This window comes from Nycticebus coucang, chromosome 7 (genome assembly GCF_027406575.1).
Source record: "Nycticebus coucang isolate mNycCou1 chromosome 7, mNycCou1.pri, whole genome shotgun sequence".
Taxonomy (NCBI): domain Eukaryota; kingdom Metazoa; phylum Chordata; class Mammalia; order Primates; family Lorisidae; genus Nycticebus; species Nycticebus coucang.
The window spans coordinates 34,794,790-34,811,147 of record NC_069786.1 but is presented as its reverse complement, the minus strand read 5'-3'; the positions used below and the strand labels follow the sequence as shown (position 1 = coordinate 34,811,147).

Genomic DNA, 16,358 nt, shown 5'->3' with positions numbered 1-16,358 from the left:
TCCTTGCTTTTAAAAATTACTTAAATACATATATACATATATACTTCCTTTCTTTTAATGGCATAATCTTAGTAATATAAAATAGCAGTTATTTATGTGACACACGGGAATAAAATATTGTCGCAGAGGAAATAATGGTAAAATTGAAGTAAAATTTAAAAGTCAAAAAAGAAAAATTTTCTGGTCTCTGTAATTGTAGGGTATTACAAATATCTCTGACAGTATTCATAGTATTCATGACAAATCAATTTCTTTTTGCTATCCTGTGACTATTAATCTTCTCATGTATCTCTGCCTACTTTTTTGGAAAGGCAGAATACATCCATAATTTACTACTTCAAATTATGTGAGAGAATGATGTAATAATAACTAAGCTGAAACAGCTATATTTAGAACTTAGTAATGTAGATATTTGTTGAGATTATTGATGAGAAATTAAACTTTAACAAATTTATTTTTTTTAATTTGTTTTGTTTTCATTTAATGCAGGCAGCAATTCCTGTCAACTAAACAATGGTGGATGTTCTCAGCTTTGTTTACCAACATCTGAGACTACAAGGACTTGTATGTGTACCGTGGGATATTATCTCCAAAAGAACCGAATGTCTTGTCAAGGTACAAGTTCATGAAAAAGTTTAGCTCTGGTGCCTTTACTTCTTTTATCATTATATTCCAATATGATTTTTTAACAAAAAATAACAATTCACTATTTGGAAAATATATTGTTATTAAGAGAATGGTACACTGCTTAGTCTAACATAAATAGGGTTTTAAATGTATGTGAAATGTTTTAAATATTATTCTTTATCAAAAGTTTTACTTTTTTTGGTGATTTTCAGCAGCTGTACTTTATTACAAAACCTTTAACCATATTATGTAGAAGCCGCCTTCAACCTGAATATATGAAAGCTGAAGTAGAAAACAGTAGTTGACTGGCTGAAATTAATATACAGTTTGAATTAAGTAGTGTTTACTTTATGCTATTTATATTTTAGAGAATGTGAGATCTCAAGTTTAAATAACTGAGGGAGAAAAGCATTTTAAACAAACTGCAACCTAAGAGATTTATCTTCCTATTTCTTATTTCATAGTCTCTAGTTCTGTTAGTCCCAAAGAACTTTCTTCTATACTGATCTTTTATATCTAGTGATAATAGCTTAATTTTATTTTAAAAGTGCTAGTGTTATTTGAGAAATATGTATGTTAGTACATATTCTATTTTAAATCAAATATTTATAGGGCCCCTCATATGTGTGTGGCACTGTTCTAAGCACCTTATGCATATGAATTCATTTAATCCTCATAACTTCATGGGGTAGGTATTTTATTATTCTTATCTTAGAGACAAGGAGATTTAAGCACAGAGAAATTAAGTAACCTGACTGAGTCACATGGCTAGGAAGTGGTTGGAACAATTTAAATTCAGATTTAAATTTTGCTAATATGTTAGCAAAATTCTAGCATGTATACTTCTGGTAGTAATATTTGTGTTCTTATTTTAGACATGTTTTATGCTGGAAAAGTAAGATATTAATAGCCATAATTAAGCATTTAGTGTGTCTTCAGAGTTAGAAAGGTTTAAGAAATCTAAATTTCTTAAGAAATTTGTATGTCTGTTAGAAAAGTACCCTGTTATATAGTTATCTAAAATCTTAAATCTAAAACCAAAGTCCATTATTATATATAAGCAAAGAGATGTTTGGGTTTTAAATTAGGGAATATAATTTGGTTGTGAGGCCAGTTTGGCTTCCAATAATTATCTATTTTAGAGGTTACGAAAGTGTGGTTACCATACCAGTAGTGTCATCGCCACCGGGGAGATTTTCATAAATTTAAATTTATCCTGCCCCTGAGATGGGGCCAAATAATCTGTTTTAACAAATTTTTTTTTTTTTTTTAACAAATCAGATGTAGACTTGTTTGGGAACGATAAATTTGCCTACTGTTCAGTAGTCAGGAACTATAGTGTACAATCCAAATGATTGAATTAAGATTGCTAAAAATACTATTATTTAAACTATTTTTATTTTAAATATTTATTGTGGGATTTTCTTTTTACCCTCTAATTTAGGTGTAGAATCATTTCTTATGTACTCTGTTCATGAAGGAATTAGAGGAATACCTCTTGAACCAAGTGACAAAATGGATGCTTTGATGCCTATATCAGGAACTTCATTTGCTGTAGGAATAGATTTCCATGCAGGTAAATACCTTTTATTCATAATTTGTGTTTAATGTAATCATTTGATTTATGTGGTGGGAATATTTACGTGTTGGGGATATAACCTTTCTATCTGTATTTTGATAATCGATATGAAAAATAAAGCAAATTAGAGATGAATTTTTAAGATTATCACAAGTTGCTCTAAATATGTTACGTCTAAAGAAATCAAGTAAAATTGTCTGAAAGTATAGCATTTGATCTGCAAGTATATTAATATGCTATGTTTGACACTTGTTTATCTCTCTCTTTTTTAAAATAATTTTACTATAATTTACTTTTATGTAGGTATACATACAAAGCTATGTAAAGCATTATGATCTATTATATTCTTAAAATATAATCGTGAAATATTTTCAGGATGTGATTATTCTAATAAGGCAGTGTCCAATAAAATATAAATAATTGAAAAAATATAAATGCTAAAACACTTATAATTATTTGCAAACAGTGAAAGAAAGCAAATTAGACATGAGCATTTTGCTGCAGCTAATATGAGTGATTATTAATTAATGATAGATACTTTGTCTCCACCAAGAAAAAAAAACTCCATAATTATTTCAAAAGTATTTGATAAATTTCCATAAGGTAGGAATCAGTAATATTAAAAGAAGCAATTTAAATAGCCGGGCGTTGTGGCGGGCGCCTGTAGTCCCAGCTGCTCGGGAGGCTGAGGCAAGAGAATCGCGTAAGCCCAAGAGTTGGAGGTTGCTGTGAGCCGTGTGACGCCACGGCACTCTACCCGAGGGCGGTACAGTGAGACTCTGTCTCTACAAAAAAAAAAAAAAAGAAGCAATTTAGTCTAAATGTCCTGATTATATCATTACTAAATCTCTTGTTTCATAAGGGTAAAGTTAAATTCACTCTCCAAAGTTTTATATTGGCCCTGAAATAGAGGATACTTTTGTTTGCAGATAATAGTATTCTCCCTGTTTCAAAAATGTCCAGTAATTATTAATATCACAAACTTATATCAAAGTAGTTTTTCATCAGGAGAAGTTGCCTATTGTACTTAAAACTATATATTCTTTACATCGTGACTGCCATATTTTTATTTGCTAGAGAGAAATTATTTCCTGAAAATCTATTTCCTTTTCTAAATGTAAAGAGATTGGGCATATGGAACAGTCATGTAGGTAGAATGTTCCGGAATCTATTAAAATCTCTACTGTTAATCAGGAAATAGCAATGCAGGCAGCGCCTGTGGCTCAAAGGAGTAGGGCGCAAGCCCCATATGCCGGAGGTGGCAGGTTCAAACCCAGCCCCAGCCAAAAACTGCAAAAAAAAACTTGCTTTGAAAACGAAAGAGGTTTATATGCCAGTAAGACATACAGTGAGAAGAGTCTAGAGTTTATCTTCAGACAACTTGGACTCTAATGCCAGCTCTGCCACTTACTAACTATGTGACTGTGGGTAAATTACCTAATTTTTTCTGAGTCTCAGTTATCTTACTTTTGGGGGATGAAAAAATATTTAGATCAACGTATGCAAATGTTTGACATAGTGTGTGATATGTATTCATATATGGGTACTCAAAAAATGGTAACAAAAATGTCAAATAAATGGGAAGTAATATATTGTAGAAATTATATATGGTATGTATGTATATAACTTCTTTCTTTTTTTTCTATCAAATACACTGTGGTTGTTATATTTAAATTTCCAATAGGAAGGATTTTGTTTTCTGTTCTCTTACCTGATATCATACAGCCAGTCCCCGATTTGCAAACATCCAACCGATGTACAACTCTCACTTACAAACAGAAGCTATTACAGGTTAATAGGTAAACGTATCTGTTCTAACTTACATACAAATTCAACTTAAGAACAAACTCACAGAGCCTATCTCATTCATAATTTGAGGACTGCCTGTATTTTCTATTCAGTAAACTTTAGAAGAATAGGTCTTTCTTAGTACCTTGGGGTAAGTAAGAATAGACTAGTAAATCTCCCTAGTGAAAATGAACATCCTCTTCATCATCATCATTATAATAGCCTATTAATCAGATACTTAAAGATTACATAATATCATCAACTATTTACAGACATTAAATGCAAATCTACGATGCTAGCATACAGTGCTCGGACAATGAACTAATTGAAACACTGATGAAGATGGTGGGGTGGTGATAAGAAAAGCTTTCAACCATTTTTCATGTAACTTTTGTGCTTCCATCTACTTTTCAATTTGATCCTTTATTAATTGTGTTTATGAAAGTATATGAGGATCAGAATAAGTGTCAGCATCTCAATTCATAGTAACGTTGTAGACAAATACAAGTTCTGTAACTTTGTAAGAGAAGTTGCTTCAGGGAGAAAGAAAGAAGAAAACTGGATTAACCCTCGAAGAGAAAGAAAACAAACAACTTTAAAAATGTCATTTCTCCTAGTTTTTCTATATTATTTATTACGGCCTTCATGTTTCACCTGATTGTAGGATCTTCCTCTGTTAGCTCCTTTGCAGATACTATGTTTCCTCTTTTTCCATGAATGATGTTTACCTCAGGGACATAATCCCTACATTAGGATCACTCAAAGATGACAAAATTGAAGGGTATGGTGGCCTCTTAGTCTAATCAAACTGCTCCCAGCCTGGTAAGGAGAAGGAGTGGAGGAGGATCATTTGTAAAGTACAGTTATCATAATTTATTAATATTATTTCATTATCATGGTATTAAGGGATAAATCCATTGTTCAAACCTATGAATTTCGTAAGTATTAACAGATGTGAATCTTGCTGGGTTTGGTCATAATAAACTAAAGCTTTTTGCAGTGAAAGTTTTTTTTTTTTTTTCCCCAATTCTGATCCTCAGAAGAAAGAAGACCCTGTGGATAGATTTAAAATGTTCAAAGAATTTTTATCTCTTCAGAAAAGTCCCATTCCATTGGGAAAAAATATTGAGCTTTGAAAATCCTTGTCTCCTGATGAATAAATACTGCATTTGAGGCTTTAAAAGATATATTTTGGTTAGGTGAGAAGCCTCCAAAACAAATCCTATTGCTCCATTTAGTTATGCTACCTTTAGTATGCTGTATTTATTCTCTGACCCCCTTGGGGTATTTATGACGTTTTCATAAGAAGCAGTACGATGCCATTTAAATAGGAGACATTCTAGGGTGGTGCCTCTGGCTCAGTGAGAGTGAGTAGGGTGCCAGCCCCATATACTGAGGGTGGCGGGTTTGAACCTGGCCCCAGCCAAACTGCAACAACAACAAAAAATAGCCAGGCATGGTGGCGGGCGCCTGTAGTCCCAGCTTCTAGGGAGGCTGAGGCAAGAGACTTGCCTGAGCCCAAGAGCTGGAGGTTGATGTGAGCTGTGATGCCACAGCACTCTACTGAGGGCAACAAAGTGAGACTTTATCTTTACAAAAAAAAAAAAAAGAGAGAGAGAAGGAGAGATAGACATTCTCAGAAGATGGTTATCTGAAATTTTCAAGCTTATATTTTTCATCTTTTATCTCTTTTGTTCAAACTTGGGTCATCCAGTTCAATGCAATAAATGACTACCATCTGTAGGTGTAGAATATCACAATTAAGTTGCTGTGGGGGATAAAGACAAATAAGAAATAAGAACCATTATTTGGATGTCTTGTTTGGCACTTCCTATGGGAAATTTTTTTTCCCTATGGCAAATATTTTAATACCTTTTCTTTACATCATCATATAGTAATTTGACTAATATGACAATAAAAAAAATTGAAGGAAGACTCATTGTATATTTGTCTATACCTGTAGAATGGACAACACCAAGAATGAATGCTGATGTTAACTGTGGACACTAATATGAACTATGAACGTGTCAGCTTAGGTTTATCAATCGTGACAAAAGTACCACTCTGTTATGAGATGCCGATAGTGGGGCAGCTTCCTTCATGTATGGAGGAAGGTGGATATGAGAACTTTCTGTACTGTCTGATCAGTTTTGCTGTTGAACTTAGTTATACCTGCTCTAAAAATCAGTCTATTAAAAAAATCAAAAGGAGAATATACGCCAAAGTATTGTTACCATATTTACACAGTGAATGTTACGTATTTACATTAAAAAACTCTCTTTAATAGTCCCACAGTATTCACATGTCTTTGAGTATTAGAAGTAGAAATAACATTTTATGCCATTTGGAGCAATTCCTCATGTTATAGTTAAAGGAACTAGAATCCAGAGGGATGAAAGGACTGTATACTAATGGAGTATCCTACTCCCAGTTCTTTCCGCTATGCTGTCTTGAATGTGTAACCACTGAAACAGAAGTTTATTTAGAACATTGCTGGCATTACTTGATGAAACTACATTGCACTTCTGCAAATATGTAGTGGGAGAAGATTTTGTATTATTTTGATATATATACTGAATCATGTAATTTTTAAACTCATTTAATATTTTTTTTCTTTTTTTTTTTATTGTTGGGGATTCGTTGAGGGTACAATAAGCCAGGTTACATTGATTGCAATTGTTAGGTAAAGTCCCTCTTGCAATCATGTCTTGCCCCCATAAAATGTGACACACACAAAAGCCCCACCCCCTCCCTCCATCCCTCTTTCTGCTTTTCCTCCCCCCCATAACCTTAATTGTCATTAATTGTCCTCATATCAAAATTGAGTACATAGGATTCATGCTTCTTCATTCTTGTGATGCTTTACTAAGAATAATGTCTTCCACTTCCATCCAGGTTAATACGAAGGATGTAAAGTCTCCATTTTTTTTAATAGCTGAATAGTATTTCATGGTATACATATACCACAGTTTGTTAATCCATTCCTAGGTTGGTGGGCATTTAGGCTGTTTCTACATTTTGGCGTTGTAAATTGAGCTGCAATAAACAGTCTAGTACAAGTGTCCTTATGGTAAAAGGATTTTTTTCCTTCTGGGTAGATGCCCAGTAATGGGATTGCAGGATCAAATGGGAGGTCTAGCTTGAGTGCTTTGAAGTTTCTCCAAACTTCCTTCGAGAAAGGTTGTACTAGTTTGCAGTCCCACCAGCAGTGTAAAAGTGTTCCCTTCTCTCCACGTCCATGCCAGCATCTGCAGTTTTGAGATTTTGTGATGTGGGCCTTTCTCACTGGGGTTAGATGATATCTCAGGGTTGTTTTGATTTGCATTTCTCTAATATATAGAGATGATGAACATTTTTTCATGTGTTTTTTAGCCATTCGTCTGTCATCTTTAGAGAAGGTTCTATTCATGTCTCTTGCCCATTGATATATGGGATTGTTGGCTTTTTTCATGTGGATTAATTTAGTTCTCTATAGATCCTAGTTATCAAGCTTTTGTCTGATTGAAAAGATGCAAATATCCTTTCCCTTTGTGTAAGTTGTCTCTTTGCTTTGGTTGTTGTCTCCTTAGCTGTACAGAAGCTTTTCAGTTTAATGAAGTCCCATTTGTTTATTTTTGTTGTTGTTGCAATTGCCATGGCAGTCTTCTTCATGAAGTCTTTCCCCAGGCCAATATCTTCCAGTGTTTTTCCTATGCTTTCTTTGAGGATTTTTATTGTTTCATGCCTTAAATTTAAGTCCTTTATCCATTTTGAATCAATTTTTGTGAGTGGGGAAAGGTATGGGTCCAGTTTCAGTCTTTTACATGTAGACATCCAGTTCTCCCAACACCATTTATTGAATAGGGAATCTTTCCCCCAAGGTATGTTCTTGTTTGGTTTATCGAAGATTAGGTGTTTGTAAGATGTTAGTTTCATTTCTTGGTTTTCAATTCGATTCCAAGTGTCTATGTCTCTGTTTTTTGTGCCAGTACCATGCTGTCTTGACCACTATGGCTTTGTAGTACAGACTAAAATCTGGTATGCTGATGCCCCCAGTTTTGCTTTTATTACTAAGAACTGCCTTAGCTATACAGGGTTTTTTCTGGTTGCATACAAAACGCAGAATCATTTTCTCCAAATCTTGAAAGTACGATGTTGGTATTTTGATAGGAATAGCATTGAATAGGTAGATTGCTTTGGGAAGTATAGACATTTTAACAATGTTGATTCTTTCCATCCATGAGCATGGTATGTTCTAATTGAAGCAGGTGACACTCAAGTGAGAGTCTATATTTTTGTGCCTGGAGGCTTATAAAATGCAGCTGTTTATAAAATTTTTCTAGTAACTACTTTGTCACTAACCACGACTACAGAATTATAGGAAGAATTCTTTTTATGTCAGTAGCAGCAGTAGTTTAAGAAATACAATATTGTTGCTTTTGGACATTTTTTCAATTTTATGAAAACCATTTTCTTGGCTACAAAGTGAATTTTTTGACTCAAAACTATTTTGTGTTCATTTCAAACTCAATAATATATTTTTAAATCATGTGATCATATTTTGTATGTTTTTATAGACATGGTCTGGTAAATCTTTCAAGATGTTAAGTACCAATTATCACAAGAAAACAAAACTTTTCAGTACTATCTGAAAGACAGATATTATGAACATACATAACATGGCCATTATATATTAGACAAATTATTGAAAATATCATATATATCCTTTTGGATAATTTATAAACGCAGAACATAAAAAAAAAATAAAAAACAAAAAACAGCTTCAAGTAGGCCTGTCAATTTGTTAATAGCTTATCTGAGGTAAAAAGCCCTGTAACATGCACGATGATAACCTACTAAGATTTACTAAGATTAAAGCTTTGGTCACTTTACTTGTGATAGATATTTTTTTGTGCGTGTTATTGATAATAATTGCTTATAATGCTCATGAAACTTCATGCATTCACCATTTCTCATGAAAGGGAAAGGCGTCAACACCACCTTTGGACTAATCCACATGGAAAACATTTGTGCTAGAGCACTTTTCTCTCCCATTCACTTGAGTTGCTGTATGCTGCCACATTTCTTTTTAGCTACTCAGAATACTCAGCAGAGCTACATTTACATCTGATTCTCTGGTGTCTCTGTCTCTCCCCTCTTTATCAAAACTGAGTTGCCAAGAAATCTATTCTCAAAAGGCCTAGTTACATTAATACGGTAAATTATTAATAGCTGCTAAGAGATTGACAAATTTTCTTACTAAATATATTTGAGCAGATCACAGCATTTTAACCACTGTCATAAGTTCAACCTAAACATTACTAAAGATATATGAAAAAAATATTTTTATGGGCAGGTCAGTCTTTATTCTGTTTTTTAAATTACTCCATACCTTGAGTCTGAGACAATAAATTGTCACCTGTTTATTTCTAAGAACACTGTTCTGGATATGCTGACAAGTCAGTTGATAATAGAGAGATCTCTTTTAGCTTAGGTACATTGGTCACTTTAATACCTTTAAGTGCAACTTTAACCTTGAAAAAGTACTTTTCTCCCCATTTTAAGAAAACCAAGGATATATTAGTCCATTTGTCTTTTTGACACTCTTTCTTTAAAAAAAAAGCTGTGATTCAGCTTCTTTGTTTCTTGGCCATTAGTTTTTAATCAAATAGATAATTTTCTAGTTAACAGAGAAAAAGAGATGTTATTTAATTGATTTTTGGACCGGTCACAATCAATGGATCTTTAATTCTATTTTATCATTTAGTTTTATTTTTATCTAGCAATCCTTTTGAGAGATGAAGAGAAAAAAGCAATAATTAGTTATAAGGATTCTTTAGTATTTTTATAACAAGGATTTGCAGAAATATAAAAACCTAAAAATGGAATTAAACACCCATAGGAATATTAGGAAGAGAGGAGTTTGTAAGAGAAAGAAATTAAAATAACAACAGGATATTTTTAATGTTTATTAACCACTTGCTATAACACGAGTAAGATCAGGAAACTTTATACTTGTGTCTTTAATTTATCAAAGTAATCTTTTGAAGAAAGGGGTATTATTATTTTAACAATAAAGAAACTGAACTTGGGATGAGATATGGATTCAGGGAAGATTTGGTTATCATGTGATGCCAAAATTTAATTCTACATTTCAGATTTCTTTGGGGTTTTTGCCCTCGGAATTGACATAAACCACAAATTGCATAATCAGTGTGAAATAATCAACATAGAATCCCTGTTATAATAAGAATGTAACCTTATTGTGATTATGATTGGGAAAATAATTAATAGGCCATATCAGGTCTCAGGGTTTGGGGAGAATGATGATATATGGTCAGTATAGGATTACCCCTGCTACAATGAGGTGCAGAAGACTAGTGGCACATGTTTATCTAAGAGGCAACTGGGGAGAGCATCATCATCATCATAGAAAGGAGGAGGAGAATTAGAAGACGAAAGGACAATAATTGATTCTATTATGTTCATATTAATTATCTATTGCTATATAACATAATATAAATGACCAAAACAGTGACGTAAAACAACAATCTTTTATTATCTCATAGTTTCTATGGGTCAGCTTTGAGTCTTACATTTCAAAGTTTCTCATGAGTGTTGACCAGAGATGTGATCTCATCAGAAGGCTCATTTGGGGAGGTTAGTTTCCAAGCTCATTCATGTAGCTGTTGGCAGGAGTCTGTTCCTTGCAGAATGTTGGACAGAAGGCCATAGCACGTTACTCACTTTGATCTCCACTCCTTGTCAAGGGTGACTTCCATTGGGTAGTTCACACCATGTTAGCTTTTAATGTCTCAAGTTTGCCAAATTTATGTTTGGCCACCATCCAAGAATAATCTTTCAATAAAAAACAGCAACTTCAGTCATCATTTACGGTTTTGACCAGTGCTGGAAAAGGCTTCTTACAATAGTAATTTACACTGTATCTTTTACTGATGAGACTCCAGCACTGAAATTCTTTAAGAAAAGCTCCTTCAAGAAATTGCTTATAGTTGTGTAGTATTTCCTGGGAAATGTACAGGTGTGTAACCAATAGAATTATTATTGCAGTTGCATTCTTAATCACCACAGGATGCTAAGTGTTGACAGATGTTAACTATGCTCACAATGAGTTCTAGTATTACTACAGGTGTTTCTGTCCAGAGTTTTCTGGCCAGGACGGGAGCTTCAGATTACCTGGGAACAGTTGCCAGTTCTTTATGACCACAATGGCACACAAAAGCAATTATGCAAATCCTATTCGTAAGATAGTATGCTATCTCCCATCATTCACAATGGCTAAAGCATTTTATCAGTGAATTTGAGGGTTATGTTAGAAAAAAAACCAAACTGATTCCATTAGTTTAGAAGTTTGTGTCATTTATTTAATTTCACTGAGGCCTGAATGAAAGGAGCTACATGTAAATTAGGTAAGGAAAAACTCAGATGGAACCAGAAATAAAACTTGATTATAAGTGTCTAATATAAAATACTGGCATAGATTACTTGGCCTTGGAGTATTTCAAAGAGTTAAGACAAACTAACAGCCTCTTCTGAATAATGATCTGTCTGGATCTCTTCCAGCTTTTTGACTATTCAACTTACAATATTAACAGCATCAACAATAGCAACCTGTAGGCTATTTTTTAAAAAATCACTTATTTTCTTAGTCAACAGTCATTAAAACCTGTGTGAACAGAATCAGAATTAGACTGACTAGTTTGAGCACAAAATGTATAACCTGCATTGTATAATCTGTGCTGTTCTTCTAAAAGTAAAAGTAAATAAATATTCATAGGAAAGATTTTATTTTCCTTCTTTTCTTACAAATTAACATTAAGATAATGAAAAAATTGATGATTCCATATAGTTCAAGGTTTATTATTTAGAGAATTATTTATTCTTTAAATCCTAATTAAGAGGATTCATAATTTTTGTGTTTGGAGCTTATGACATATTATTCTGATTAATAGGGATAAGAGAACTAAGATTTTTTGGTAATTCTTAATTTTTTCTTTTTACCACTTTTTCTCTATAATAGCTTTCTAAATGTTATGTTAGTGATAAAGCAACTGATGTTTTGAGCTTAGTTGACTCAGATTTTTATTCAGTGATATAATAAAGGATACTAATGATTATATTTACTAATGAGTGGGTGGAGTAATATCACTTCATCAATCACTTACCAGTGATAGGCCTCAATCTATGGTTAAATACTTTATGTGTTTCAAAATCCTTTATTATAGAAAATTTTGAAAATTAGGAAAATGAGAGAAAATAGAAAGAAAAATCACCAATACTACTATAATATAGACAATACCTATTAATATGTTTTGGTATATTAATATTCATGCTACACTTCTTTTTTGAGACAGAGTCTCAAACTGTTGCCCTGGGTAGAGTGCCGTGGTGTCTCAGCTCACAACTACCTCAAACTCTATGGCTTACGTGATTTTCTTGCTTTAGCCTCCTAAGTAGCTGGAACTACAGGCACCCACCACAACATTCAGCTATTTTTTGATTGTAGTTGTCATTGTTGTTTGGCAGGCCCTGGGCTGGTTTCAAACCCGCCAGCCCCTGTGTACATGGCTGGCACCCTAGCTGCTGAGGTACAGGGGCCCGAGCCTCATGCTACATTTTTTTTAAGTACAAATACGTTTTATTATTGATAAAATTTTTGTCTTATTTCTTTTACCTGCCATGCTAATTTGCATATTTTCCTATGTTTTGATTAACCATCTGTAAATGCTACTTTTAATAAGAGTACGTTATTATTTCATGTGGGTTACAGTAAGTTTCTTAACCTCTCCAATACTTTCGTACTTCTACATTGTTTCCAGTATTTGGTTCTAAATTTTTATCAATAATTTATGGCAATTTCTTAAAAGATAATTTCCTTTTTTATTAACAACTTTGTTGAGATATATGTACAAGTCATACAATCTACCCATTTAAAATGTGGTTTGGATATATTCACAGAGTTGTAAGTCCCCCATATATATATGTAAGTAGACCCTATTATTTTTCCAAACTTCCTAGCTCCAAATCAACCACAAATCTACTTACATGTACTATAAATTTGCCTATTTTGGATATTTCTTATAAAGAGAATCATATGATACGTTGTCCTTTGTGGTAGGCTTCTTTTGCTTAGCATAATGTTCATCCATGTTGTAACAGATGTCAGTACTTCAATATGGTTTTGCCAAATAATCTGTTTTATTAAATGATATTTTATTTATCCATATATCAGTTGATGGACATTTGAATTGTTTCCACCTTTCTGACTATACAAATTAAGATGCTAGGAACATTCATGTACAAGTTTTGGTGTGAATGTATGTTTTAATTTCTGTTGGGTACGTATCTTAGAATGAACTTAGTAGGTCATATCGTGACCTTTTGAGAAACTGGCTGACTATTTCCCAAAGTGTTTGAAGCATTTTGCTTTCCTTCCAATGAAGGTTCTAATTTTTCACATTTGTTCCAAGGCTTGTTACTGTCTTCTTTGGTTCTAGCCATTATGGAGCACATACAGTAGTTTCTCATTGTGTTTTTGCCTTGCATTTCTCTGATGCCTAAAGACATTGAGCATCTTTTCATGTACTTCTTAGCCGTTAATTTATCTATGTATGTGAGAAGTGTTTGTTCAAATCTTTTTTTTTCCATTTTATTGTTGTAGCTTTTGTCTTTTTAATGTTGAGTTGCAAGAATTATGAATATTTTAGATGAAACTCTCTCATAAAATACATTATTTGCAAAGATTTTCTACCATGTTGTAGTTGTACTTTTTGAATGAGTATTTTGAGTCACAAAAGCTTTAAATTTTGAGGAGGTACAATTTAGCTATTTTTTTCCTTGTTGTTACTTGTGCTTTTGGTATCTTATCTAAGCAACCTTTGCCTAATCCTAGCATACTAAGATTTAATACCACATTGCATTTTACATGTAAATTTTAGCTTTTATATTTGGCTCTCTGATCTACTTTTAGTTTTTTTTTTTTTTTTTTTGCATATGGCTGTGGATACATATGTGGAAATACAGTCACCCATTACTATTTTTTGAAAAGACTATTATCTGCACTATTAAATTGTCTTGGCAACTTATTGAAAATTAATTGACTGTAAACGTGAGACTTTATTTCTGGATTCTCTATTTTGTTGATCAATACATTTATCTTTATAAGTATCAATTGTCTTTATTGTTATAGCTTTGTGATCACTTTGAAAATGAGAAGCATGAGTCTTCCAACTTTGTTCTTATTTTTCAAGATTTTTTTTTTTTTTTTTTTGAGGCAGTGTCTTGCTTTGTTGTCTGAGCTACAGTGCTCACTAAAACCTCAGAATCTTGGGCTCAAGCAATCCTCAAGCGGGGATTACAGGCATGAACCAGGATATACAGCTAATTTTTCTTTTTCTTTTTTATTTATTTTATTATTATTATTATTATTATTATATTTTTTGGCCTGGGTCGAGGTTGAACCCGCTACCTCTGGTATATAGGGCCAGCTCCCTACTCCTTTGAGCCACAGGCGCCGCCCTAATTTTTTTATGTTTTGTAGTCTTATAGTCAACACCTGGGTTGATGTTGAGCACCTGGGCTCAAGCAGTCCTCCTGCCTTGTCCTCCAAAGTGCTAGGATGTTTGGTTATTTTTGATTCATTGTATTGCCTTATACATTTTAGGATCAGCTTATAAATTTTGGCTGAAAGCTAGCAAAGATTTTGATGGGGACTGAATAATCTATAGGAAAAAATCTGTAGGGAGTATTGTGATCTTAGCAATATTAAACCTAGTACATTAACTTTGTATATTGATATTCTGCAACATAGCTTAATTTGTTTAGTAGTTTAAATAGGTTTTTAGTGGATTGCTTAGGAATTCTATATATTAATACAATATCATGCTATTTGAAAATAGAAAAAAATTACTACTTCATTTCCAACCTAGATGCCTTTAACTCTTCTTCCTCTTCAACTCTTCTCCCCTTCTTTCTTTTCCTAGTTGCCCTGGCTTTTCTGTCTTACTGGCAAGTGGGGGCGAGGGCAAGTGAGGCCTAGTGTTCTTGGCCTTCCTGGCATGGGGCTGTCTTCCCCAGTAAATGTGAACTGAATAGAGGAGGAAAGGAGCTTCTGAGCTCTTGCCTTGCCTCACTCAATAGGAGTTTAACTCAAGAGTTGGAGAGTATGAGAAATGCTGGTGTCCTGCTCTTCTGGGTGATATGCTTTATTGGGAGCTAAAGTCAGAGGGGACCCATCTTTTTGGCCATGCCTATTCCTAGCATACAGGCAGTCCCTGGATTGTGAACAAAGTAGGTTCTGTAGGTGTTTTTTTTAAGATGAATTTGCATGTAAGTTGGAACAGGCACACTTCCCTATTACCTGTAGTAGCCTCTGTTTGTAAGTGCATGCCGCATGTCAGTAGGATATTTGTAACTTAGAGACTTACTGTGCTAGCCTCAGTTTGTAGGTGTGAGCTGTCATAACCCAGACATTGGTAACTCAGGGACTGCCTGTAGTTTCTATCAAGCTGAACTGGGATGGTGGAGGAAGTAGTTTGTAGAGCAAGTGCCATGTAGGGACTTATTGTTCTTACCAAGATTTAGTAGATTTTCTTAAATAAATTTTTCTTCATGTCCATACACCCTTTAAGTTTTCAGAGATTCAAGAAAAAAATATTAAATAATTTTCCCCGTTTATGCTGGGTATTGTGTCTGCTAGACTTCTCATGCCAGCATTCTGAAATTGGTCTCCTTGACATTTCCTATTAAACTGTGAATTAGTGATATTATCTAAACTGTCTGAAAAAGCGTTTCCATATAATTTGTATAGAAATTATGAATTCAAGTGGCTAAATCTTTGTTTAAATAAATGTTTTTTGCAGTTTGAGCAATATTGTTTTCTATTGAGGATTTTGATAGACATTACTACAAGCCATGAAATGAGTACACAGACATTATATAGTTGGTGTTGTAGCTATAAAAAACAATTTATAATAGATTTAGCTGAAAATCAATTATAAATATTTTACTATAATGTTGAAAAAATTTTATTTAAAATAAATAAATATTTCTATTACCCTGATTCCGAAATCAGAGTTAAGAGATTATTTGATCAATATGACATTTGTAAAATGCAAAGCTATGGAGATAATAAAAAGGATTATTTGCTTACGAAGGGTGAGGGAAGAAAGAGTTATGAATAGGTGGAGCATGGAAAATTTTTAAGGCAATGAAACTACTCCGTTTGATACTATAATGGTACTACTTGCCATCCATACTATAATGGTAGATTCACTGGTAGATTCACGTATATTCTATGTGTTGTTTTCAAAACTCATAGAATGTACAATACCAATAATCAGCTCCAATTGAAAGTACAGGCTTC

At 33.3% G+C, this 16,358-nt stretch overlaps 1 protein-coding gene across 1 annotated transcript in view; it reads left to right on the top strand.

Moving 5' to 3' along the window:
• Positions 1-16,358, top strand: part of LRP1B (LDL receptor related protein 1B) — a 2,318,354-nt gene that overhangs the window by 1,570,720 nt on the left and 731,276 nt on the right. Inside the window, exons 34-35 of the mRNA XM_053597274.1 lie at positions 490-615; positions 2,072-2,203. Of these exons, the coding sequence (XP_053453249.1) occupies positions 490-615; positions 2,072-2,203 (258 nt within the window). The remainder of the gene's footprint in view (positions 1-489; positions 616-2,071; positions 2,204-16,358) is intronic.